This window comes from Chiroxiphia lanceolata, chromosome 1, assembly GCF_009829145.1.
Source record: "Chiroxiphia lanceolata isolate bChiLan1 chromosome 1, bChiLan1.pri, whole genome shotgun sequence".
Classification (NCBI taxonomy): domain Eukaryota; kingdom Metazoa; phylum Chordata; class Aves; order Passeriformes; family Pipridae; genus Chiroxiphia; species Chiroxiphia lanceolata.
In genome coordinates, this window is record NC_045637.1 from 90437178 (window position 1) to 90464500 (window position 27323).

The following is a 27323-nucleotide window of genomic DNA, read 5'->3' on the forward strand; positions in this document are numbered from 1 at the left end:
CAGAGGCTTGTATAATCTCCCTGCTCTTTTTATTTTGTTGTTCCATTTATTATTACTTTTCACCAGTTTTCCTCACCTGAAGTCATTAGTGTTGTATCAGGTCTTCTTCAAGCCCCCATATTGATCTTGGCTCCACTTCCTGAAGTGAATCAGTAATGTGTGCAATATTCCAGGGTGATGATTTTTGAGCAAGAGTAGGCTGAAGAATGGAAAGTTTCTCTTAACTGTGGAAAGCTTTCCCTTCTTGGATGATGTGCCACAACAGTCCAGCTCACTACTAGAAAGTAGTTAAATGCAGAAGATTTTTATGTGTAAACTAATAAAAGTTTAAAGACATTAAAAGCATTTTCCCCAAGTGGTTGTCTGCCAATGGGAAAAATGTTTAATGAATATTCTAATCTGAAATTTATAATGTTGATGATTCAGGCTGTGAGCATTTTTTTTTCCAAAGGATGTTGTAAAGTACCAGAAGTATCTACTGAACTCTGGTCTCTGGGCAGCCCTAAGAGCAATTTTTTTTTTTCAGTTTTATACCAGTAATTGAGGACAATGGAGTTAAATCGGAGCAAAATGAGTGAAGCAGAAATGAATCATGGTCCTTGTCTCTGTGGGAGAAGAGAGACAAGACTGTGTTAGAAACAGAAGGCATAAGCAATGGTAGAGAGGAATATTTTACAGTGCTGCTGTTTTTCTACCCTTTCCACCAGTATGTGTGGGGGTTTGGTGGATTTTAGGTGAGGTACATTAAAGGATTTCCACACAAGAAACCTGTGCTCCTTAGAGATGGCTGCTCTTTAAAAGATACAGAGGGCCCAAATTGTCATCATCATCCAGCTGGAATTTTTCATAAAAAACGAAACAGACTGTTTTTGTCATTGTCAGTGAGCATTTCTGTAGATTTCTGTGACAGAAACTCAGTGTTTCTGCTAGAGCATCTTTGATAGCAGCATTTTGCATGTTTAAGACACTGAAGCAATTTCTAAAATAGCATATAACCAGTAAACTAAAGTACATCAGAGGAGGTAAATAGTAATTTGAATACCTGTGTTAGGCTATCTTATGCCTGTACATAAACACATGTGTTTAAAAAAAAGAAGGAATGGTAGGAGAATCAGAGGTGTGTGGCCTTGTGTTAGTTTTTGCACTCCAGATGCTTTTGTGAATATACAATTTATTATAACACTGTTTCATCATAGTTTGGATAACAACGAAATCTTTCTTTTGGAATCTTTCTTTTTCGTTTGTGTTTTCATTCCTAAAAATTAAATCTGGAAAAAATACTTAGTATTTAGGATTGAAAGATCAAGAACTTAGAGATTGCATTATTCCAGCTACTGTGAATATTTATGTGGTATTGGGTTTATTGTATGTATTCTGTATTTTCCATGGCTTTTCCTGTTTAACTCCAAATGTCACCTTGTCATTCTTTGTTTGCAGTGGAAACAAAAGCAATTCATGTACCAGGTAGTGTATAGGAACTACAGCATGGCTGAGTTGCCAGGAATAAGCTTCACTTCTGATATTTCTCATCCACCTTGTATGGGTGCTCTTAAAACATGCAGGGTGAAATTTCTTTCTTCCTACACACAGGCAGAGTTGCCTTGTGTGCTTTGGTAGAACTGCTCGGATATTTGAAAATGCAGCCCAAATCAATCCAGAGGTCTGTATGAAGGCATATAGATTGGAGTAGTGCTTGTGTGTGTGCATATTTCTAGGGCTTTGAATTGAATAGGAAGATGCTTTTCCTCTGATCTGTGTTAATTCCTTATCAGATGGGAAGTAGAAGTAAAGGCAGTGTCTGAGACTGTGTGAAGGACAATGGGCAAGGACCGGGTGCCCGAATGATGTCACCTTTCAATATATGTAATGAACAGCGTAATTGATCAGTCATTTTAAGTCAGCCAGTGAAGTCATTCCTCTTGCCAAGAATTCGCAAGCTTACAGCATTAAATTTTATAATCAGTGAAAAACATAAGGCCAGATTTTTTTTTTCCTCTCATAATTTTATTCACTTATCAATATGAGCAAATGTGGTAAATGTGCCAGCTACGTGGGTAGAACAGTTTATAAATATAGCAGTAATAATTGCTGGCTAATTGGATCGTTCCTTCATTGTTGCCCATTTTATAAATATCCTAGACTTGGAAGGGGTAGATTTCAATTGGGAAATGTTCAGGGAACTCATCCTCTTTAAAAAAAAAAAAAAAGTTTCCTTTATTAGTAATTTGGGAAAATGGAGAAAGGTGATTTTGTTCTGCTAGGCAACCGGTATGCTTTTTCTTGTAATTTGGTCTGTCAGTAGTAATGAACTGTGGAGCCTTGCTTTGGAAGGGTAACCTCACCAAATTGTGAAGTCATTTTCGACACCAAAACAGGTATATTTTTTAGAAAATAGTAGCACTCAGAAATGTTACCTATTAGTATCTTCCCTTGGTACACCTCTCCTTCCCACTCTTCTCCTCTTTGCTCTGCCATGGGAAGGCAGCTCCTTGACTGGCAGGCAAGTTGGTCCCAGTGCCACATCAAGTGCATGAGAGCAATGCTGTAGCTGTTCAGGAAGCACTTGGATTTGAATGTACACATCTTTCTCTGTAGAAGGCTATCTGTAGCTAAAAAGCATTACCTTCACCTTCCCAAAAGAAAAAAAAGGCATCTCCTACTGCAGATTCAAAGCATCCCTAATTTCCTACAGAGCCATAATCTCCATGTAGATTTAGCTGTCCACAAATAGACAATGCGTATTAGAGAAGAAGTTTGGCAAAAGATGTATTTTGTTTCATGTATCTTAACAGTTTCAAAAAACAGTTATTAGAATTGTGGCTTTTATGATGCTTTTATTCATCATAACTTGAATGTTTGAATAGCATATGAAAGACACTAATTTTAATGATAAGCGTATCTCATTTTCTTTCAGCGAGCATTAAATAGAAAAAAATTGACTGCGACTGAATTCAGCAATAAGGAAAACTCTGAATCAAGCACTGAGCATGATAAAGAAAACTCCTTTGTCAAAACTGTACCAAGAAGAGTTAAAATATTTGATGGAGGGCAAGTATTGTACTTTGTATACTACGTATCATCTGAAAGATATTTTTCCTTGATTCTAGACTTTGCAGAGATATTGCTTCCTGATTGATTTATTTTAAGCAACAATTCCCATATTGTGGTCTGTGGATGTTGGTTATGTTTCCAAGAAAAATGGAAAGTCATCAGAATCATGGAGCCATGAGAGTTACAAGAAGGGGTAATAAAATAAAGAACAGTAGGCAGTGCAATTCAGTTTTTTCCAAGGAACAAGCATTAATCAGCAGTAAAGGCAGCTAGATACAGCCAGAGATGTAAATTCTTTTCCTGTATTTCTCTTACATGATAAATAACAGCTATTCTGCAGTAGGGCTGTATAACTGTAACTAGAGAGGATATAGTCCAGGGGCTAAGCAGCAGCCTGTGGTACAGTCTGTCTGGCAGTTTGCTGTGGCATACATAGCCTGGAGAACTCCTGATTTGAAAAATGACATGGAAATATTTACTGAGAGCCCTAGTCCCTGCACCATAATACTTTAAATCTGTTGCCTGATACGAGTAACAGTTACTTTAGCCACAGTGTTGCGCTATGTACAACGTTGTAGAAAACAGATTTTTTTAAATAGAAAAATGCCAGTGACACCTCTACAATTTTTGGAGCACAGGTGGTGCATATTTTATTGTTCTCATAATTGGTGGTCCGCTCTAGGGCTTTCCATTTATTGGTTCCCAGTTGGAATCTAGTCTAGGCAAGCAGTTAAGCTATTACCAGCATTGCTGTGTCTCTGCACAGATCCAAACGTTGCAGGGACCAGGTCACAAAAGCTAAGTGCAACCTTTGGCATCCTTGAGTGGAAATATGAAGGGTGCAATTGAATCTGAATGACTTTTTTTCATCTAGAGACAATCCCCATAGTCTGAGTCCAAAAGACATTGATAGGGAATTATAAAGACTTTCCCATTGTCGTAACTAATGTTGTTCCTTTTCTGCATCCAACGCAGAGCCTCAAAGATGCTCTCTTAAAGCTTCCGCATGGTGCCCAAACCTGCTTCCAAGAACTGACACCTTTAAAAAGTATGTTCCTGTGTTACAAAGAGGAAATTTGAAATCTTTAAATGCTAACTATCAACGGTATCTTTATTAAAAAAGATAAGATGTTATTCCTAAACAAATCTGATTACCTAGAGAAAAATATTGACATGAATTTAACAAGTAAATGCAGAAGCTGAGCAGAAAAAGAGCATGATTGGTTTTCTCAGTCATTCATTTTCATCTAATGTGTTATTTTAGAAATTCTAGTAGATTGATGTTTCTAACTAGAATCATTTTCCCGTTACAACTGATTGCCTTACTCTTATGGTACTGTTACTAGGTATAAGTCAAACGAAGACTATGTGTATGTTCGAGGGAGAGGGAGAGGGAAGTACATCTGTGAAGAATGTGGAATACGTTGCAAGAAGCCCAGCATGCTGAAGAAGCATATTCGCACACATACAGATGTCCGTCCTTACCACTGCAATTACTGCAACTTTTCCTTCAAAACTAAAGGCAAGTGCACTTTACTGTGTACATTTTTCCCCTTTTTTCTTTCTATTTTAAAGTAGAATTCTTTTCTTCTCATAATTGGCTGTTCATGAGCTAAAGAGGTTGCCTCTCTGTGGAGTTTTATTGTCTAGTGCTTCAAAATATTTGTAATTTCCAATTTCCTACTTTTCCTTTATCTTCTGTATGTTTATTCAGATAATCACATCTACATGTGAATTAACTGTGTGGCATGCCACAGTAGGTGAGAAATTGGAGTGGGAGAGGGAAATCCTGGGAGTATGATGAAAATTAGGTGAAGACAAGTGAGATGGTTAGCTGCTCATCCTAGATAGGGATGGGACACAGAATTTTATGTCTGAAGCACTGATCTTTTGGAGGTATGAGGTGGACATATATTGTACTCATATTGGCACTCAACCAATTGCTCTAGGAACGAAATTAGCCTTTATTAAATTACTATATTGAAATTACTTTTTTACCCTTGAAGAACAAGGTTCACTTTCCACTTGACCTTTTTAGACCCAGAGCTGGATCCCTACTTTCTAAAGCCTGTTTACAATAGAGACTTAAATGCATCCTAGTTTAAGCAGGCAGTATAATAAACAGTGGTAGATCCAGGCAAGAGAAATTTACAGCCAAAATACTTTCAGCAAAAGAATTCTAAGCCGTAAAATTTTTCTTGGCCTTGAACATAATTTAGCAATAATCCCCCCAGCTGTAACCTCAGAAACATTTGTATTTTTAGTGGGTTCAATGCTATTCAGTGGTTGGGTGGAAAACTTCCAAGAAATAACCCGGTGCTGCACAAAGTGGGATGAATAGGCTTCAGATGTGTCAAAACTTATCACTGCATCCTGACAGACTGGGTCATCATGTTGCCAATACGATGAAATGCTGGAGTGCAAACCCAATAAATTCTCATTATGGTTTTTGCAGAGTAGGGGTGCTGGCCAAGTTCAAGTAGTTAAGTTCTGCCCATGTGAAGTTCTCCCTGCTTTCAGTTGTAGCAGATACTTGTATTCATGTCCTCTTCTGCAGCTGGTATGCCCAGCTGTTGCCATTACTGCTGGCAGAGTCAGTCACACAGTTGGGTGCTCGATGTTTGGTAAACCACCCTTCATAACAAGACGGTGTAGTCAGCAACTTCATGCAGTATGTAAAACTGGAAAATTTGCTATTTGTGAGTCAATATGTTCATAACAATTATTTCAACATTTGGGGTGAGTTACTACCTTCATTTCAAAGCAGAAATAAAGTACTCCATAACCGTAGAAAAGTCACCATTACACTGTAATTTCTCCCATTTAAACACCTCAAAGAAACTTTTTTGAGACACAATAGGAAGTTTAAGTATAAAGTAAGCAGTTACTTCTAGTAACATGCATTTTATAGATCTTGTCATTTACAGATCTGAACCGTTCTTAACTTTTTCTTGATGATATTTGCCATATTTTGTTTTCGAAGGACAAGGGGGAGCAGCCTGTCGGGCCTCTCAGCTACGCATTCACTTTTGAGATTCAGATCAAATATGTTCATGTTCTGATTTTGAATGAAATTGATGTGTTTGCTTAAGTTGGCAGTGAAAACGTTTACAGTAAAAATAGGATTCATCAAATACTAAAAGAATGGCAAGATATGAACTTTAGTTTCATGTAACAGTTTTGTCAACATGACTTTGAAGACTGAATCAGCCTTTTTTATACTTTGCCATAAACAAAGGAGGGATCTCTTACACCAGTGCAAAATACATCCTCATCTAGGATTTCCATTCTATTGTATCTCAATAAAAAACTTCTGGAAAGGTAGCCAGAGAGCTAGTAGCATTCAGGATGCTGAATCTACCTCAGCCCTTGACAGCTTGCACTGAGGGACAAGGTTCTAGCAATTGTGAAATCAAATCATACAGGTTGTTATAAATGTACCTGAGGAAGAGATAAACACACTGAGTTTATATTTGTAGACATTTATAGTAACAGAGTAGTTACTGTTTGGTTTTTTTTCTCTTAAGGAAATTTAACAAAACATATGAAGTCAAAGGCACATAGCAAGAAATGCATGGATTTGGGAGTCTCAGTAGGCTTAATAGATGACCAGGATGGGGAAGAAGAATTCGGTAAGAAATAAGTCTTCTTTCTTTACTGAATTATTGTGGTTATTTTGTCATCCCAATTTCTTACCCTTTCTTTTCCAAAGCTTTTCAATTCTTGTACAGGGAAAAGATACAGAGATAAAAATTTTAAGAGCTAGTCCAAGGGAGCAAGAAACACTGGAAGAACTTTCAGCAAAAGAAATGACAAGCATATGCTAAGGATAAATTGCTGCCGAATTTTTCACAAAGTGTTATGCAGTTTAACTTTGTCACTTTCACAGATAAATTTGACAAGACTGAAAATACCAGAAAAACAGCTGTTTGCCTAGAAAAAAATGTAGTCAAATGTAGTGCTTCTTTGAAAATAATTGTGGATTAAATGGTCCAAGTTTTGAGATGCATATTTCATTAAAATGATATCACTAACATGCAACACAAATCACAACTATGTTGCTGAATGCTTTGCAAGAAAGCTAGTCATCTTCCAATGTAGCATTCTGTCCTCCTTCACAAATAATAGGGATAAATCTACATATAGAGATCACTTAGAAATTAAAAAACATTATTCATCTTGACCTGTTCTACTTCTTCATTACTGATGAGAATGTTATCAGAATGAATGCATTTGCTAATAATTGGAATTCTGCACTTCCTACTTCCGAAGAGATTTCCACTGGAGAGGAGATGAGATCAAGGACAGTCAAAGAGAACCAAACCAGGTTCGTGAGGGATTTGCTCGGAGTGATAAGAAAGGTGCGCCTGCACCAGACGCAGTGAGACGGGAAACAGGATTGTGCATTAGGACTGGTTTGGATCTCGGCATGTCTCAGTGCAGGGGTGGCACTTTTTTCCTTCCTCACATTTCTCGGTGGCGAGATGAGTTGTATTGCCTTGCCTTGGTGTATTTTTCTTCCTGCAGTGGAATAGTTTATTAGATTGCGGATGAGGTTTTGAGAAACGAAAGCAGTGGGGGTCTTTATTTAAATAGTAAAGGGAAAGAAAGATGAATGCACTTACTCCCGTATGACAACTACTAGCAGAATAAGCGAATCAACTTGAATCTAATTCTGAATAATGATGGCAATATGACTCAGCTGGTATGATTCAGTAGTGTGCAAGGTAGAGAGAAACCTGCATTTTCCCTTTTTTGGCATTCTTTGATACACTCCTTTTTCGTAAGCAAAAAACGTCTCCCTTCGCAATTTGAGGTACCAAATAAATAACACAAAAGATAAGTGTCAGGACGAATTACTGTCCTTTTCTTACAGAGGAAGTTTTTATTAACATTTTCAGCCTTCGAATGACAGAAAATGTGTCACTTTTTTAAGTGATGTTCTGTAGCTTTTGACATTTTTGTTAGTTTTAGAAACTACAGCTGAACAGATATTTTCATTTACTAGGAACTAAAAGCATTTCATTGATTGATAAATCTGTATTCCCAATTGCATACATTAAAAATTGCATTTGTCTTTATAATGTAATGGGAAATGTTTCAAATCTTGACAGAATTTTCAGTAACTCTAGGTAGAAGGAAGCCATTTCAAGCATTTGTTGCAAGAATGTTTTCCTTTGACTTCATGACTATTTAATTGAGAGAGAGGCTCTCTCTTTTTACATAACACGTACAGGCATGTTTAACCATAGTATAAATATATTATACATTTCCTGAATATGTTCTTTGCTTCAGCACAGTAATTACTTAATAAATTAAATATTCCAGTTTGGAAAGAAAAAAAAAGCCAGACGTTCAACAGAATTTGCTTCATAATCCTTGAAATTATTCATGGAATTTAATTTTATGACTGCAATGCCTTTCCCCTCCCCCCCCCCCCAGAGTAGAGAAGGTAACCTTTCTTTAACTGGAGCCCCAAACAAAAAACAACTTGGTGATAAAATCCGTACCTTCTCCAAAGAATCTGGCTCAAGTACCCATAGTAAAACGAGCTGTGCAGCACAAAGCTCAGCAGTAGAGCCCTATCCAAGAGGCAGGGTAATTAAACCTATGATAAACATTCATTTGCTGCAGCCAAACCAGTCCAGCCTCTCCAGTTGCTGCAATGTACAGGGCATTTACAATTATCCATGTAAATTCCGTAACTGTACACTTCAAAAATGTTATTTAATCTGTCAGCTCACCTAGCCACGCATGAAGGTATTTTTCATGATAATGCAGTCTTGGTTGTCAGCCTATTTTTAAGGCAGAATCAGGAGGGGAAAAAAGTGCGATATATTTGCATACATACTTTTTTAAGTGTAAGTGATTCTGTTGCCCTATCTGAAATCCTTTATGTGCTAATTTGGGCTATATTTGAATGTGATTGAATATTTTTTTGAAGTGTCTGGGCCATTGCAGTTAACGGCTCTTTGGCTGCCCTTTCCCCACACCAGTGCAGGAGCATGTAACCCACAAAGGAAAACATGATGCACCGTGGGTATTGAGCTGCACTTGTTGTGTTATCTCTTTGGCCCTTTCACCCTCTCCCTCTGACGTGCGTTGCTGGCAGGTTTGGGCCATACATCCTTCAGTGTTTTAAAAAACCTCTTTAGAAGCATACATTTTTGTTGTGTGGTTGATAAAGAAGTTCAGTCTCTTACAAAGTGTTCTGCCTAATCCCATCCCTTTCCTCACTTGGAAGGCAATGTGAGATGTGGAAGGCAATGTGAGATGCAGTAGAGTAAGGTGCAGAAAATCTGATAAGAAATAATTATGACCTCAGAAAAAAAAATTCTTCCTGTAAACTGTGTGAGATTGGCTTGTTTCCTGACCTGTAGAATGTCTGTCTGTCTGTCTCCACCTAATTCATTATCCTAACATTTGGAATACTGATTGTTTAAGCACCTTTGCTTAAAATAACTAAGCCGTATGTTTTTGACTTTGAGTTAGAGAATTTACAGAGAAATTTAACAAAAGCACCAGTCCTTTTTTTGTGAAGGAATTTGCTGATTCTATTTTTATGTAGTCTTTTTTAAAGGGTAGGCAATCACAATTATTTAAATACATAATTCTTTAGATTCATAGGAGAAGCCAGCTTTGACTGACAGCGGTAGAGATGAAGTGCATGCAGATTGAAGAAGGAGTGCAAAATGGTGCACAATTCTGAACACATGCGCAAACATACACACACACACAGAGCCTGGTTTTTTCAGTAATCTGAGAAGCTGAAATGTTGTTGTGCTGTAGAGTTTAGGAAAAAAAGAAAAATGCTCTCTAGCTGTCTGAGACTGTATATGATCAGAGCTTTTAACATAGCATTCTTTGTATTTGGACTTGTCATCATTTGGATATTAGTAAATACTTTCTGGCCTGGGTTTTTGTATGCAAAACCATTCCCTCATCCATTTATCTTTCATCTTCTGCTCTGTGGAATGTTCTTGTCACCAAAATACGGGGTTACAATGTGAGGAATGTTAATATCTGAATTAAACTGTCAGAGGAGGTGAACTGTTTAGTGTGACAGACCGCAACTGGGGATGTCCTCTTTGGCCCTGCTTACCCAACATTTTGCCATGCAGTCTTAAAAACAGCAATAATTTGTGTTCAAATTAAAATACGTACAAACTTTAAATTTGTAATGTATCATACGTAGGCTAAAATATGAGTACTATGGTATGCCTGAGTAAACTTGCACAAGATAGTTATTTAATAATGAAATCAGTAGATGGGCAGAACTTATTAGAGTGGCCTCTGTGCAGAAATTTTACACCAAAATGTCTTTTATTTTACCAGTAGAAAGACCTAATTGTAAGTTTCAGATACGTATTTTTATATATGTGTATATATATATGCACACATTAAAAAAATACTTTCATTTTCTGCAGTATTAAAAAGGCTCTTCTGAAAATACAATAGTTCTAAGTTAATTAGCTATATGTTACTTACAGTAGATATTAAGTAAGTTTCAGTGGCTCTTCATTAGCTTAATCATGACTCTGTGTTTTCGCTGCACCTACATTTAAGGAGTGAAAATAAATGAAAATCCTTGCAATAATATCCTCCTTTTACGAAGAGAATGGAAGGCTGGTTCTGTATAGATTACAATAAAATTATTTTTTTTAGTTAATATCAGTGTCTAGTCTTCAACTAGATGTATGTTAGGTGTGTTGAACCCCTACACCTACAGCCTGACAATAGACTACCTAGTGCTAGGCTTGATTTACAATATACAGGTCACTTAGGAAGGTTTTGGTGTAAATAATCTGTTTAAGCAGTGACTGCTGTTCTTTTGGTTTGCTTTACTTCATTACTTCTCATGCTCTTAGGAATGAAAGTCAAACGCCCACAGATTTTTTTTTCTCATTTCTGAGGAGCCCTGGCAATTACCAGTCTGAATTTAACCCAGTAGATGTCACTATGAGTCCTGTTTGAAGGTGGTGAGCAGTGGACAGGAGCTGAAGCAAGACTGAAATCAGTTAATTAAAGCCTATGAACAGATTTAGGATGACAGAAAAACAGCAAGGTCAGGTATAGATCTAGCATTGTTTGCTGTACTTTTTTTTTACCTTTATAAGAATTTGTTTGAATGGTTGTGGATCAGTCTATTACAAGACTAACACAATGGGTGAAAGGCAAGTCTAAGCTGTAATTATTTAGAAGATTAAAGAGAATTGATGACATACAGACCTTACTTTCAATTTATGGTCATATAATGTCATACTGAGAAATACTTCTGCCTTTCTTACTGTAGTCTACATTTTTTCTTGAGTTTGATGGAGAATATATAATATAAATCAGATTATTTTTAAATGCTTTTACATAGCTATTAATCCCTAACTGAAGATAATTCCAGAATTTGAGGTGATTTTTATTACTCTGAGGCTTTGTATTAATCAGATGCTATAAACCAATAAATGTAGTAAATTTAAATTTAGATGTTAATAGATAGTGAGTAGATACTTAGTAAGCTATGTCTTTAATCTGCATAAATAGAGCTAATAGCAATCCTGTCATTGTCTACGTAACTGTACATTTTCTTAGGAATGTGTAAAACTGAACAGTCTGGACTTGTATTTTCAGGTCTTTTTTGTCTTTCTGTGAGTGAAAGAATGACAATGAATATTTTGCTCTTTATGTGAAAATCTACTTAAATATGATTAAGTTATAACCAAATATGACTAAGTTATAAGCCGTTGAACTTTGTCACTGGATTTGGTAAAGAAATTGCTAAGTCTGTAGCAGGTCCTCAGTAAGTCAGGTTGTGTGGCAATAATATTGCAATTAAAATTAAAAGCTGAGATTCTGAAAAACCTTTGTTTTAGTGCTTTGCAGTATGGTGATAGTTAAAAGTACATAGGGAGACTTATTTCAGTTACCTAATTCATAGCATCCCAACTGGAAAAAGCAGTATGTGGACTTATCAGCTCCAGGCACTTCACTAATGGACATACTAGGATGCTGATAATTCCAGCTAATGCTATTGTGCTAAAGAACTTACAGCTTTTTCTGTTCCACTTTGGGGTAAAATGCCGGTAATAACAGAGCCTTAGCCAACAAGCTCATCATCACCACAAACACAGTACAGAGCTCACTAACTGAGGACCGAAAGCAAAATAAATGAAGGACTAAGATGATTTTTTGACAATGATTTCTATACTTCAATACATAGGATTAAAAACTCAGTTTTCTTAAAAATAATCGTAGCTCGTGTGCAGGCAAAATTGCCAGTCAAAAGTTTTGTCCATGTTTCTGTTATGCCTCTCTTTCCATCTGTTCCTAATTTTTGCAGAGTTCAGGTCTGTAGACAAAGTGCACTTTCTCCTGTGAAGTCCAGGAAGAAGAAAGAGTCTTTCTAAGGGTTTAAAAGACAAGGTTGCAGCAGTTGACAGAGAATGAGAAGCATTCCCTACTCTTCCAAAAAGACTATTCATAAAAAATTGAGGCTGTCTTGAACAGTCTTTCTGTTAAAATGGTGAGAGTTAAGTTACAAATTCAAAAGAGAAGTAGCTTTCATAAGCCTTTACTTAATAGTGTGAAACATTTTTCCTGTTTTCTTTTTTAAAAAAAGAAACTGTGAACTTTCATACCAAAAGCCATTTCTCCATATGTTAGTGGCCTTTAAATTTTTGACACATCCTTCATTCTAAAATATCGCACACCGTTTTACAACTTCATACAAAGTTAAACACAGAAGTAATTTTGTTCCCTTTGGAAATTGAGTCAGTTCTAGTTTTATATATATACATATATGTGTGTATATATATACATATATATATATATATAGGCTACATAAGCATATGGTAATAATTGTGCATAGTTCAAGATAGGAAGCAAAGAATTAATTTTTCCGCAATTAAAACTGCAAGGGAACTTTAGTAGGCAGTGTACAATTACCAGAATGGATTGGGGCCAGTACTACTTGCTTAATAAGACACTGCTTGGAAAAGAGTCTTTCAGGACAAGGAGTGGTCACAGCCTCAGCCCGATGCCTCCTTCAGAGAAGATCCATTACCTGTTTGGGTCTTCCACCCTGCTGAAACTACATCATCAGGTCCTCTCACAACTCCACACTGATGCTTAACAGGATAACTAATTGCAAAAGCTTGGGCACCTCTTGTTTCAGCAGCCATACATGCAGGTATAAAAGCCAGAGCAGTGTGTTCCTTTGTGCATTGCCAGAACAAGCAAGTCAGGAATTTTTTTTCTCATCTGATGTTGCAAAGCGGTGTGGGAGTAAGGGAACCACATTCATTGCTGTCACCTCGCCTACACTGCAGGCTCTGGTTCCAGGTAACCACACTCAAATAGAAGCTGGCAAATGCACAAAGGGTGGAGGTAAACAGGGAAACAATAGAGGGAAATGATATCCCATGGAGTTCTGCATGTAAGGAATCTGTGTTGCACACACAGTTCCCCTTTTCCTTTCTATGGTTTTATTCTAGAAAGCCAAGATGTATGCAGAAAATTCCTACATAAGCAGCAATTGCTAGTAAATCCCAAAGCATTTTTAAGTGTTGATTTGAAAAAAGATTGTTTCTTCTTGTAAATCAGGGCATTGTTTGCACATATGTTTTCCTTGCTTTGCAAATGTGACAAGTCAGTCTAATCACTTCAGGTAGTTCCGCTTGCCAGTAAAAACAGTCATTTGTGATTGACAGGAGCTTTCATAGAAAATGTGATTCATGTGGAGAGAGGGAGAAAAAAGAATGGAATCAGTAGGATTTCCCAGAGAATAGTTATGTGATGTTGGTAAAAAGATTGAAGTTAAGAGAGAGTCCAGATTGAATTGTAAGACTTTGCAATGCTCCCTGCATTATTTAAGGAGTTGTCGGATCGTGTGGATCACCCTTTAGATGTAACACACAGAAAAGTCTTTGGGATCTGTTATGGAGGCATTGAGGGAATCACAAATCACAGAATATTCTGAGCGGAAGGGACTCATAAGGATCATTGAGTCCAACTCCTCACCCCCCACAGGACAGCCTGATGAATCACACCATGTGCCTGAGAACGTTGTCCAGATACTTCTTGAAGTCTGGCAGGCTTGATGCTGTGACAGCTTCCCTGGGGAGACTGTTCAGTGCCCAACCACCTTCTGGTAAAGAACCTTTTTCTAGTTTCCAACCTAAACCTCCCCTGACACAGTTTCATGCTATTCCCTCAGGTCCTGTCACTGGTCACCATAGAGAAGAGATCAGTGCCTACCCCTCCTCTTCCCCTCACGAGAAAGTTGTAGACTGCAATGAGGTCTCTCCTCAGTCTTCTCTTCTTCAGGCTGAACACACCAAGTGCTAGGCCACTCCTCGTACGGTTTCCCTTCAAAAGGCCCTTCACCATCTTCACTACCCTCCTTTGGACACTCTCTAATGGCTTCATGTCTTTCTTATATTGTGGTGCCCAAAACTGCACACAATATTCAAGGTGAGGCCGCACCAGTGCAGAGCAGAGTGGGACAATCCCCTCCCTCGATGGGTTGTGCCTGATGCCTGATGCTGTGCCTGATGTCCCCAGGACACAGTTGGCCCTCCTGGCTGCCAGGGCACTGCTGACTCATATTACACTTGCCATTGACCAGGACTCCCACGTCCTTTCCACGGCACTGCTTTCCAGCTTCTCATTCCCCAGTCTGTCTGTATATCCAGGGTTACCCCAAGCCAGGTGCAGAATCCAGCATTTGTCCTTGTTGACCTTCATATGGCTGGGGGTTGTCCAGCCCTCTAATTTGTCAAGGTCTCTGTAGGCCCTCACTGCCTTCCAGGGAGTCAACAACTCCTCCAAGTCTTGTGTCATCTGCAAACTTGCTTAGTGTCTTTTCCAGTCCTGTGTCTAAGTCGTTTATGAAGATGTTGAAGAGCACGGGGCCTAAGGTGAAGCCCTGTGGAACCCCACTAGTGACAGGTCACCAGTCTGATGTCACCCCATTCACTGTTACCCTCTGTACTCAACCTGTAAGCCAATTGCTCACCCACCACATGATGCGTTTATCCAGCTGTGCTGGACATTTTGTCCAGAAGGATCCTGGGAGAGACAATATCAAAAGCTTTACTGAAATCCAAAAAGATTACATCTGCTGGCTTCCCTTGATCAAGTTGGTGGGTTACCTTGTCATAAAAGGAAATCAGATTTGATGAGCAGGACTTTCCCCTAATGAAGCTAGAATAATCTTCTCCATAACCTTACCAGGCACTGAAGTGAGACTAACAGGCCAGTAGTTTCCAGAGTCATCCTTCTTGCCCTTCTTGAAAATTGGAAAAACATTAGCCAGCTTCTGGTCAACTGAGACTTCTCCAGATTCCCAAGACCATTAAAAAATCATCAAGAGAGGCCTCACAATGACATCAGCCAGCTCTTTAAGTATTCTCAGATAAATCCCATCAGGCCCCATAGACTTATAGGGATCCAGCTGGAGCAGCAGATCCCTCACAACTTCAGGGTCAACTGGGAGTTTTTCATTCTCACAGCCATGGTCCTCCAGCTCAGGGCATTGGAACCCCACCTAGCCCATCATCAGCGTTGAAGACAAAGGTAATTGTTTCCTTTCAGAAATCAAACATATGTAGAGGTTCTAACATTTTTGCAAATTAATGGTGAAGAAATACTGTTTGTGTGAAGAATAGAAAAGACAGAAGTATATAGAGAAAAAAAATGTTTAATAAGTCCATGTGTTATTGTTAATAGTATATTTAGCACTCCTACTTGCCATATTTTTGGAATGGACCTCACTGAATCAATGTTTCTACTAAAATGTATTTTTTATTTCGAACAGCTTTGTCTGTGAATGAGAATTATAAATGAAGACTATTTAAAATTCTAAAAAATATTTCTATTAGGATCATTCCAATGACCTGGAGGATTTGGGGTATTTTTAATAACATCTGACATGTTCGTATCTGCCATAGTGAGTGGAGAAAATCTACAGTTTCCATATTTAGTTAATGTACAAATTACTGTGTAGGCAAAGAGGGGCAAAGTCATTATAGAGGGATTTTTTCAAAGAAGCTATTAGTTTCATTCCTAATTGCATTGCTCATTTGAAACTATAAAGGCTTGTAATGCTGTGTAACTTACTTAGAGGTAGCTCAATTAAACCCATTTATTTTACCTGGAGTTCAAGGTACTTATTTTGGTTTTGGTAACAGCAGCCTAAAGTATAGGTAGTATGTTCGACTTCTTTTAAGGGTCTGATTTTTTTCAGAATTGTTCATTTTGATGTTAAGTTGCTGTGATCCCTAGAACAGGATCTCTGAGATTTTAACTAACCAGCCCTCATGGCTTTTACAGAGCCAAATGATTTTTATGCTGATATTTTTTTTGGACAACTCAACAGACAGACCTTTAATCAAATACAAAATATTAGTTCATTCAAAGCATTTTGTCTTTTGTAAAATATGATCCCAAACAGTCTGGCTTGGAATCAGTACAGCAGATGGGATTTTCTGTCACTTTACTAAAGACAATTTTTTCTTTCCAAGTCATGATACAAAAGAAGGTGAAAAGCTGCAGTAGAACTGTATTTGGTAGAGAAATTTGCCACTAGACAGCAGTTTAGCTTTAAGACTTGAAGTCAGGAGGGCTTCTTCATGTGAACAAAGATTCATGCATAGGTAAATTTTGATCAGATTAGGGCTTTCTTACCTCCTAGGACATCTTGGGTGATTTGTTCATAAACCTTTCAAAACATTAGCAAAGTGAAGAAATCTGGTAAAGTCTAATTTTGCTCTCTTTTGCCTGTTAATGAGGCAGATTCCTGACTAACAGCCTCCAGTCTTTCTGTTTGCATCCTTCAAAAACCTTTGCAGTAGTGATTCATATCAGGTACAAGGACACCCACCACCCACTTATGAGTCAGAACCAGCTAGAGAATATCCCACTGCTAAGGTTGACAGACCAGCTTCATATATCGTCACTGGGAACCTAATGAACCAGGAATCTGCTCACTTCTCTCCAAGTGAAAGAGTGAAGGGTGACTTTGATCAAATGGTTATAAATGGCTTAAAAGAAAACAGCCAAATCCAGAAGCTTGAAAACAATACAGAAGCAGAAGATGAAAGATTATGTACTGTATAGTTAAATATGTATGGTGGAAAATAAAAATAAAAATTGAAGTCTTCCCTGTTTCTTGATGCAATGGGATGTGACTGAAAAATACATGTGCCATGTGCTTTTTTGGTGTTTCTAGTTGCTCTCTCCCTCTTCCTTCCCAGTCAGTCCAGGACCTTCATTGTCTTACCTTCTAATTCCCACTTTTGCAGGTGAGAAGCAAAGAATTGGGTTTGACCGGTCAGGATATGATGTGGAGGAGTCTGATGGTGGAGATGAAGATGAAAATGACAATGAAGATGATGATGAAGACAGCCAGGCTGAGTCAGTGCTATCCACAACCCCCTCAGTGACGGCCAGCCCCCAGCATCACCCCTCTCGAAACAGCCTGCAGGATGCCGCCAGCACCGATGAAGACATCAGACTTCCAGACTGTTTTGCTGGGGTTCACACGGACTCCATGGATGGTCTGCCAAAAGCGCTGCTGACGAAAATGACCGTCCTTAGCACAGTACAGTCAGTTAGCAGGACCTCCAGTTCACCAGCAGAATTCACCCATCAGGAAGCACATGAGGATAAAGCCCAAGAGAGAGGAGCAGATCCGCACGGTGCTAGTGTGGCACTGACGGACATCGCTCCTACATCCCCAGGTCGACATATGTCTGTGGATTACCCCGATCCAGAAACATCCTTGGGCCATTCCTTAATATCAACTGCAACTCTTACAAAGGTAGGAGTGCCTGACTCCAGGGAGAGAACAGGATTTTAAACCCTCTTTCTGAAGATCTTCTTAGAGATTTTTGAAAGATCAAAATGTTTGCCTTTCCTTTTATACTTAAAGTTGTTGGATGATGAGTCAGAAGAGTTGAAAGTAATCAAAGCACAAATGTGTAGGACTCTAGAAACAAGGATGTTGTAGGAGCACTGCTTTTCAAATGCTTTGATTTGATTGTATTCTTCCTGAAATGATTAATTGTAATATGGTCATTTCAGCTGATGTTTGGAGGTGGTAGATTATATTACAAATAAGAAGGAAATAACAGGTATGGCATAAACAATATGTTTGTTATTCCACATATGTCCACAATATGGGGAATAAACATATGCTGGTGGTTATGAAGTTTTCGGAGAAAAGTGATAGAATTCCGAAGTCTTTTCACTATGAAATAAGATGATATAATAATTGGTGATTCCCAAGGGAAATTAATCTAATCCCAAAGGTTTTTGCCTTATCACTATAAAAAAGTTGTGCAATTGCTTTTATCTCCTCCAAATATGCTTAATAGTAGAATTAGAAAGAGCATCAGATGTTCAAGGAAACTAGGAGATTGCCTTTGCACAATAGCAAAAGGAGAAATGAACACAGAACTGAGACCTCTCAGTGCTCTCAGTTTTTCTCCAAACTGAATATTTTAATCAGAAAAGGATAAGTTTTGCCTATGCATGTGCTAGACACACAGCTTTTCAAACAGTGTGCAGAAAGATGAGGTCAGTCTGTGTGCAAGGCTGCGGGACCGTTCAGTAATTTTGGCCAGTGTTGTCTTTAAAACTCTGCCTGGGAAATCACAGAAGGGAACTGGCAGGTGTTAAGCCTTTTTACTATTCAGTAGTAGTTTTAATGCACTCTGTTGGGGATGGTACAAGTCACATACCAGACTGACCCTAAGGTTATCTCTTGAAATTTGAATTCTTACTGCAAACCATGAAGGAGGCATTTGAGCTTTTCAGAATAGTGCTCAGAAAAATGTGATGCAAAATGTAGTTTAATTAAAGGGATAATTAAAGTACCGCCTTCTCCATGATAAATGAAACATTATATAGAATCATATCATCTAGGTTGGGAAAGACCCTTAAGATCACTGAGTCCAACCATAAACCTAACTTTACATGCAGTTATAGAAAAAACAGTATCAGGAAATTTTCAAAAACATAAACAGTAAGTAAAAACTTAATTCTGCTTTAAGTACTTATTGACTTGTTTTTTCTTTGGAAATCTGTACTACTGGATTTACTTTTTATGAAGTTTAAGATAACTAACTATTGGCAAGAAGAAACAGTAAAAATTATTGCTGCATTGCATTGTTTGACAGAGGTTCATTTCTGCTTGTAAGAACTGTGAGTTCATGTGGCAAATGTAAATTGGAGCAAGTTTCTGGTGTGACAGAGAATAAAACAAAGTGGTCTCTGATCATCATATATACCTTCCAGAAAAGGGGTAGGGTCTTTAATTTGGATTTTGAGTTCCAGTTGTTGCCAATGGATACCAGAAAGACATTTGACTGAGTTTACTCTCTCATTAAGTAGAACCACAGAAACCTCAAGTAAATATTCATACAATTAAAAAAGGTCTTCATTTATATAGCTCTAAAAATTGTCTACATTAATATATTAAAATTTACAAAAAAACCCAGAAGGCATGTAAGTAATACAAGGCAGCAGTTCCTTTCCAGACTACCTGCTCCTTTCCCAGACCAAAAGAAGTGGCAGCCTTGTGTCTCTGATGGGTCATCTACAGTCTGTTCCTGTTGTGAATGGGTGTGGATTGCACTTCTTGTGATCAAGACAAGGAGCCAACACACCTCCAGAAGGCTGTTGTGTGTTCCTTTGAAAGTATCCCTACCAGTTTATCAAGATTTATTGAGAGATGTCAGTTCTGAGAAAGATGCTGGCTACATTCTGACACCCGTCTTCCCGTTTAGACTGGTTGTCACTGCGTAGTCAGTTAATCATATTCTCCCTTAACCAACATTCCCTACCAGCAGTTTTCAGAAGCATTTCTATTTGTTTGTCTGTTTTGTGCCTGCTCTAGAGATCTCTTGAGAGAGATCTCTTGAGAGTTCGGTCAAAACTACAGAATTACTGTTTAGGACTATATAAACTAAGTAAGGTTGCACCACTCTTTGTGTGTTATGAATATGCCTAAAACTAAAAGATAACTGTGACATTGCAGTTGCACTTCAAGACCACTCGTTTTAGGAGGTTTTAGGAAAGAAATTGCCAGCCTTGGTCAGTAAAAGGCTATATGAGGAGAAAAGGGATTATCAGACCAGGTATGCGCACCAAATAAATCACGGTAAGCAGAGGCAGCAACGGGATGTGAGTCCCACATCTCAGTCCAGCATCCACCTATGACCTCCACCGGTGCAGGAGCTGTAGTTGTCATCCATCTCTTGTAATTGCATATCTCCTGTCTTGCCACTTTAGAAGCACCTACAGACAAATGTGCCATGATGCTGCCTCTGCCTGCCAGAGGCTGTAATGCCTTCAGGAGAGGAACCCAGTGCATCAAAAATGCCAGCTTATGCTTATTTAACTTTCTTGCATCAGATGATTTCCACATAAAACAGTTCTCCAAAGCCTTCTCCCTTCTTAAAAAAACTCATAGAAAAGATATTCAGCAATGTTTTCGAGTACTAGTGTTTGAGAGAAATTAAGCAGGCTAATTAGGAGAGGAAAATTCAATTAATTGAGGTGAGGAAGAAGTCGGAAAAAGAAAGGAAGGATATCAGTTCATTGTTCAAGTTGAGCAGCATATACTATGAACCAGTTTGTTGGTTTTAGTTAAAAGGGGGTATGGGAAGCATTCCAGCTACCTTGTGTTTTCATTGCACTGGGGGGGTAGTGGTGGCTGCTACATTAACACACCTGTGTTGTTCTCTCCCAGAACATGCCCTCCATCAGTTCCCCCTCCTCGCTGGCAGACCACAGCATGCAGACAACAGCGCCGTCACTCTACACCGAAATCTCTGAGGAGAACCTGGCCAGGTCCCTGCAGCAGGCTGCCGAGCTGAGGGCTCCCCAGACTCACCTCTTCAGCCACCTCCCTCTGCACTCACAGCGGCAAGCCAAGGCACCCTACGGCATGGTACCCGTCGGAGGCATCCAGGTGGTCCCCGCCGGCCTGGCCACCTACTCCACCTTCGTTCCCATCCAGGCTGGGCCGGTGCAGCTCACTATCCCAGCAGTTAGTGTGATTCACAGAACTACCAGCGCCCTTGGTGAGGCAGGTGGCGTGGCCGCTGGCACCACCACAAATCCCGTGGGGGTTGCCGAGGTGAACAGCGTGGTGCCATGCATTCCCATTGGCCAGGTGAGCGTTCCGGGCATTCAGGGTCTCAGCACGCCCAACCTACAGCCTCTGCCACCTCTGGGCATGGAGACAGTGAACATAGTGGGCCTGGCAAACACCAACATCGCCCCACAGATGCGCCCTTCAGGAATTACCCTCAACGCTGTGGGCCTCCAGGTGCTGACCGCTGGCACGGCCCCACAGGGCACCCCCAGCCCACAGGCACACATTCCTGGCCTGCAGATACTGAACATCGCCCTACCGACCCTCATTCCCTCCGTCAGCCCTGCCAGCACTGAGGGACATGGAGCCTCTGAGGCACCTACTACAGGCAGCAAAGCCTGCGAGGTCCAGCTGGAGCCAGCTCCTGTTGGCTTCCCTGCGGCCGAGGTCGGCCAGCCCAGCCGGGATGCTTCTCCTCAGGTGGTGGCTGGTGGCCAGCAGTACGGTGGGAAGAACCATCCTGAGCCCACTCCACTGACCAGCCTCGAGCAACCCATTGGTCCAGGGAAAGCGGATCCTGAAAAGACTGACCTCGCGAACCCTACCAAGCCAAAGCGTGACCTCCCTTCCCACCAGGTGAAGAGGGCTACCCCAGCAGAGCCCCGCTCCAAGGTGAATCCCAACACATTAACCAAGTCCCCGGTCCACCGAACTGTCACCCCGGACAGACAGGTACACAGGCCAGCTGCCCCGCCCCGGCAGCAAAACACGGTGCAGTTTAGCGATGGCAGCAGTGACGATGAGGATAGACTTGTAATAGCAACCTAGTTTTTGGTTTTTGCATTGTGTTTTTATTTTTAGGGGTTTTTTGGGTTTTTTTAATAACACTTACAGGTTTCTTTGCAAACCTTCTTTTCCTTAAAGCACATTTTTCTGACACAAACCCATTATTAATCTTTGTGCAATCATGAACTCTTGACCAATAATTGTTGTTCCTTGTCAGCTCCAGCCATTTTTGTACATGTTGTATAGACGATTGTGCCTTTTTGGAGTTTTATGTTTAGAAACCTGTACAGATTGTTGAATATATATATATAATATATATATATATAAAATATGTATATTAAACCCAGGTAGTTGCTTGTGTTTAGTAAGTAAACATCCTATGTCAGATAAATAAAGAATTAAATTATATGTTGCACTGTTAAATGTAAATTTTTATGGCTGTGGGACAAAGTTTCTGTGTACAGATCTAGTATGTAAAACTCCATATTTATTGTATCCATATTAGTCTTGGAAAAGGGTCTGTCCATCTTTCTTGTGTAAGACGGTAGCTTTACACTTCAAAGAGAAATACAGTATCTGTGTTACAAAATATTACAGTAAAATTTTGTTTACTGACTTTACCATTGCTTATGTTGTGCCTTCTTGATGCAGCCCGGTAGTTGGAGAGGTGCCTGACTTGTTCCTTTCAGTACCCTTCAAGCTGCATTCAGCTTGAAAGGATCTGGTGGTGGTGTATTCCCCTGTGGTTTCACCTGCCGTGGCAGAGAGAGAGGGAGACAGAGTATGCTCATCAGGCTTGCTTGGAGAGCAACCTTCTGTTTCAAAACATCCGGTGATGGCAGAATGGGGAGGGAGTCCTTCAGCTTTTTGTAAAGTGAGCATCCATCCACCCCGTGTTTTTGCCTAATTAAAATTTGAAGACTTCCCTGAAGGAAAACAGCAAAAGGGTCAAGATGAAATATTTTTTTATATGTAACCTTGAACTATAAACCCACTTTTTATTGATATTAAAATGTTGTTACACAAGAAAGGAATAATTCTTTGTGTGTTAATTGCAAAATCCACCATACAGTTGGTGAAAATGCCACTACTGTAATGAGGATTTGGCATTATTGTCAACATTACAAGACTGCTTTTCAGGTGATATTAATTTACAGGTAGACAAAGCCATTTTCTCCCTGAATTTGGCTTTGTCTTATTCATGCAGGGCAAAAAAAAGGGACGAGAGGTCTTACACATACAAATAATGTGCCATTACATCAACAAACCTGTCATGGGCATACAAAAAACCATGGATGGATCCCAGAATCGTGAAATTTAACAAAATTCTTCACTATTTTTGCACATAGTGGAAACAATGTAAAGTATACCACATATGCCACTACCTTTTTGAGGCGTTCAACTACTGCAGGAGACACTGTCACAAGTTACAAGGCTAAACATTCCTAGAAGTTTCAAATTGACATTGGATTTGTGCTGTAATTTTTAAATGGAGTTGGTTTCCTGCTGTGTCCTTATATCACATTCTTACATAAGTTTATATAAGAACTTTAACAACAAATTCCAGTAGAAAACTGGAAGATGTAAATTAAACGCATGATCACCTTTATGGAAATAACAAGGATGAGTGCATATAAAACAACTGGAAGAAGAGGGTAGGAAGCAAATCTGGAAAAAATATTGGGAGTGAACCTGAAAGTGAGCTGGGCTTCATTGTGCACAGATTAACTCCTATACCCAGCTCAGAGAAGTAATTCATACCTCGTACTGCTCGTATTCAAGAGCAGCACTATCCTAGATCCATTTTTAACTTTACACCAGCTTTTATACTGTACTCACATTGTACTCATTACATTATTCCATTACAGTGTGTTGTAAAACTGTAGGCGATGTTGAGTGAGCTTTATTAACTTTCAGAAAGAGTGCTTCAGTGCCAAGAAATCGTTTTTATTACTTGTGATTATCAGCCAATTGTACTAATCTAGCAATTAGAAACACACATACTAGAAAGGAGAAATTACTTGTTTCTGACATGAATGTAGGTAAAATTCCTTAGCGTTCAGAGCCTCGCTGAGGGCCCAAGCACCTGAACGACAAAGTACTCTGAACTCACATTGAACTTAATGAAAGTTAAAAGTACTCGGCACCCTGCAGCATTGGACTTCAAATTTTTGAGTGTCTTCTGTGCAGCCACTGTGTAAAATGTCACTGTGCATTTGTATGTTCTTTTTATAAACATGTGGTAGTGATGTCAACGTGTCTTAAATCATTATCATTTATACCTATGTGAAATTACCTGAACCAGCCAAAGTTGGAAACAAAACACTGCTGTCTTACATGTGCTTTGAGAGCCTTAAGCTTTTTCTAGCAGAATCAAGTGATGGTTTGTAGCTAATGAAATCAGGAAATTTTGCATTAGTTTTAGCATCTTTGAAATGGACACTTACACTTAGCAGTAAACTAGAACTATGCTGATTAATTTGAGCATATTTGTCTACCGCATGACTAAAAAAAGATGACTGAATCAGATTTACACCAAAGTAAAAGTATCTCCAAAATTTTGAATGCCATCACAAGTTATTACCATTTCTCTGAGGTTTTTAAGGCAGCAGTAGGTAAGAAATTGCTGTTCCACATGCCCTGAAGTATGATTTTATTAAACTCAAGAGATTTACTGTGTACACATCTTAAATATTTACTTGACTAGCAATTTGTGGTGTGTTCATTTTCTGCTCAGGATTAATTCCAGGAAGTCACTAATTTAACAGAAAATTTAACCTGGTGAACCAGGTGATCTGCATCTGTATTTTCTATTCTAGGTGTTTTGAAGACATCAAGGTCAAGAGATGAAACCAGTATCTTGAAGAGTAAAAATGACATGACAACAGATATGTCATAAAGAGGAATGTTAAGACGTGTCATTTGGTAAGTTAATAGCAGGACGATAGAGAAAAAGGACCAAGAGAATGGGTACTGATTCAGCTAAGGCCCAGAAGTTGTGAGTTGCATTTGAGGATGTAAAGGTGCAGATTGAGAGGTCTGGGGACAGATACTGAATCATCACACTTAACCAGGCAAAACAGACAAGCCATATTTGAAGCAGTAACTCCACTAACAGTCAAAGATTAGGAGGTAGTTACAGATGTAATGTTGTTCAAATAGAAGTTGAAGGAAATAACTTTTCTAGATTTTGTTTGTGGTCCCAAATGTTATACTATTTCACTACCTTCTAGCGTGTTTCCAAATGTATATTCCTTAAGATGCTTCTACAACTTGTGCAAAAGGAAAAAAAAAACCACAACAAAGTAGGAGTGTGACCAGACCTGGGAGATTAAACTCCATTCCTCTCCTCTGTTAGTGTTTAGCAGTTCATTTTAATCATGCATGTAACCAACATCTATACTATATGTCAGCACACATATAGTACGTATATATACTATACACGTGGGTGTCCTGCATCAGCACAAGCCTGTGACCGCTGCATTAGCAATTATGTTTTCATTCTGAATTAATTCCTTTTATTTTAAATTTTGTTCTATCTTTATTCTCTTGTCCGGAGTCATTAGTGATAGAGCATTCGCCTTGCCACAAGGATTCTTCTGTTCAAAGCAGTAGCAAACATCTGAGATATCTGCCAGTGCAGGATTAGGCTGCTCTTCAGATGGTGTGAATTATCACAGCTGAACTGGAGTAAATATCACCGGGGCTGTTTACTCAGCCATCAGTTTTTAACAGCTCTATCACATATCCTCTGGAAAATCCAGCACAGCTGTTTAAACATTAGAAGGCCAAAACAAGTGTTGCTCCTCAGTGTACCCAGGCACAGTCTGGCATCTTTACACAACCTGTTCCCATCAAGAGAGTGCAAGCAGGTGCTGGCTAAAGGCTGGGTACAAATACAGCTACAGTACAGACATGGCACAGTCAGCTTCTGTGAGACCCATGCAGATGCTTCCCTGTGATTTGCCAAAAGCTCTCACTAGAAAAAGAACCAACCAGTGGCCTGTAGCTCTTCTCTTTTGACTCAGACCTCACTTGATTTCTCATTGCAATACATGGTGCTTGCTGGTGATGTGGGTACCTGATTTTGAAGGCAGCATGTCCATATAATAATAACAACAGGTTTGGAACATGAACTCTGTTAAAAGTGTCTATGATTCCCATTTGGGCTTTAATAAGCTACAGCATGACCTACTTGTCACTTCTTAGGACAAAAACTAAACTAGAGACAGATGCTTTTCGTGTAAGTGGCATCAGATCTTTTGACCTGTAGCATTACATCCCCACACACAACTCCAATCTCCTGGACCATGGCTGGAATAAAGCAAACTCTACTAGGTTCAGGGACCCCCTGCCCTGCATTGATTACTGCTGCTGTTCACACCTTTGCTCCTTTTCTTTCTCAAGTAATTTGCTGAGCTTCAGGTTGCTGTAAATGATGCCCTGAGGCTAGAGCAGCCCACAGTTGGTCCATATCACCAGTCCCCTGCCAGAAAGTCTGACAGCAGTGTTTTGCATACAAACAAATTCAAGTGCCCATCACATGCGTTTCATCTCAGACAACCTACTTAGGGTGAACACAATGTGACCCACCTCAAAGATATAGCATAAAACAAAGACATACCATGCTTTACATTTCACTAAATGTTTTGTGTGATTTTTTAAACAGATTTATCTTGCCTTGAGTTTACTGACATATATGTTAAACAGAACATAAAATTAATTTGTCACTATACATTTTATTCCAGAAGTCTTTATTTTTTTGCAAAATAATCCCCACTAAGGCTTTATAAACACTCTAGTTTAAATGTGTAAACTGCCCTTCAGACATATTTTTAACATGAGGACAGTTTCATCGAAACAGAAAAAAACCCCTCAGTTTTAGCATGAGTGACTTGCCAAAAGCCGTGGAAACCAAACAATCCACAAGATTGCTCCCTCAAGAAACTCTTCAACTGATTTAGCTGATGGGCCACTGCTTCTGTTGCTTTTGAAAGATCCTCTGAGACCAATATGACCATCTCATAGCAGGGAATCCTTTCCTTGTTTTTATGGTTAATAATACGAATAATAGGTGTCACCATTTTAGGTGACTTGTGGTCAATGTCTAGTTGTGGATGTTAAATTATGAATTACTTAAAATAACAACTTAGAATTGTCTTCCCGTGTCTTAGGGAAATTTCCTTTCCTTGTAAGGAGGCTCAGCACACACAGATGGCCTTTTTTTTAATGATACATAAAATACCAAAGATTTACACCTAATAGAAACCATTTATGGCTTATATCTTTGAAGATGAGGCCACTGTCTTAGGTCTAGACTCTGGATTGCTAATTCTGTTACTGACTTAGGATGAGAATAAACTACTTTGAAGTACTTCAAATTGATTATTAG

At 39.1% G+C, this 27323-nt stretch overlaps 1 protein-coding gene across 14 annotated transcripts in view; it reads left to right on the top strand.

Annotated features, from left to right (window-relative positions):
- HIVEP1 (HIVEP zinc finger 1) overlaps positions 1-27323 on the top strand; it is a 137303-nt gene that overhangs the window by 101550 nt on the left and 8430 nt on the right. For 8 of the 14 annotated variants that reach the window (XM_032681382.1, XM_032681401.1, XM_032681373.1 and 5 more), the window contains 5 exons: positions 2915-3048; positions 4398-4573; positions 6579-6683; positions 17346-17863; positions 20798-22550. In XM_032681382.1, coding sequence (XP_032537273.1) covers positions 2915-3048; positions 4398-4573; positions 6579-6683; positions 17346-17863; positions 20798-21973 — 2109 coding nt within the window. In that variant the 3' untranslated portion in view covers positions 21974-22550. The other 6 variants (XM_032681405.1, XM_032681413.1, XM_032681450.1 and 3 more) reach the window with 6 other exon arrangements.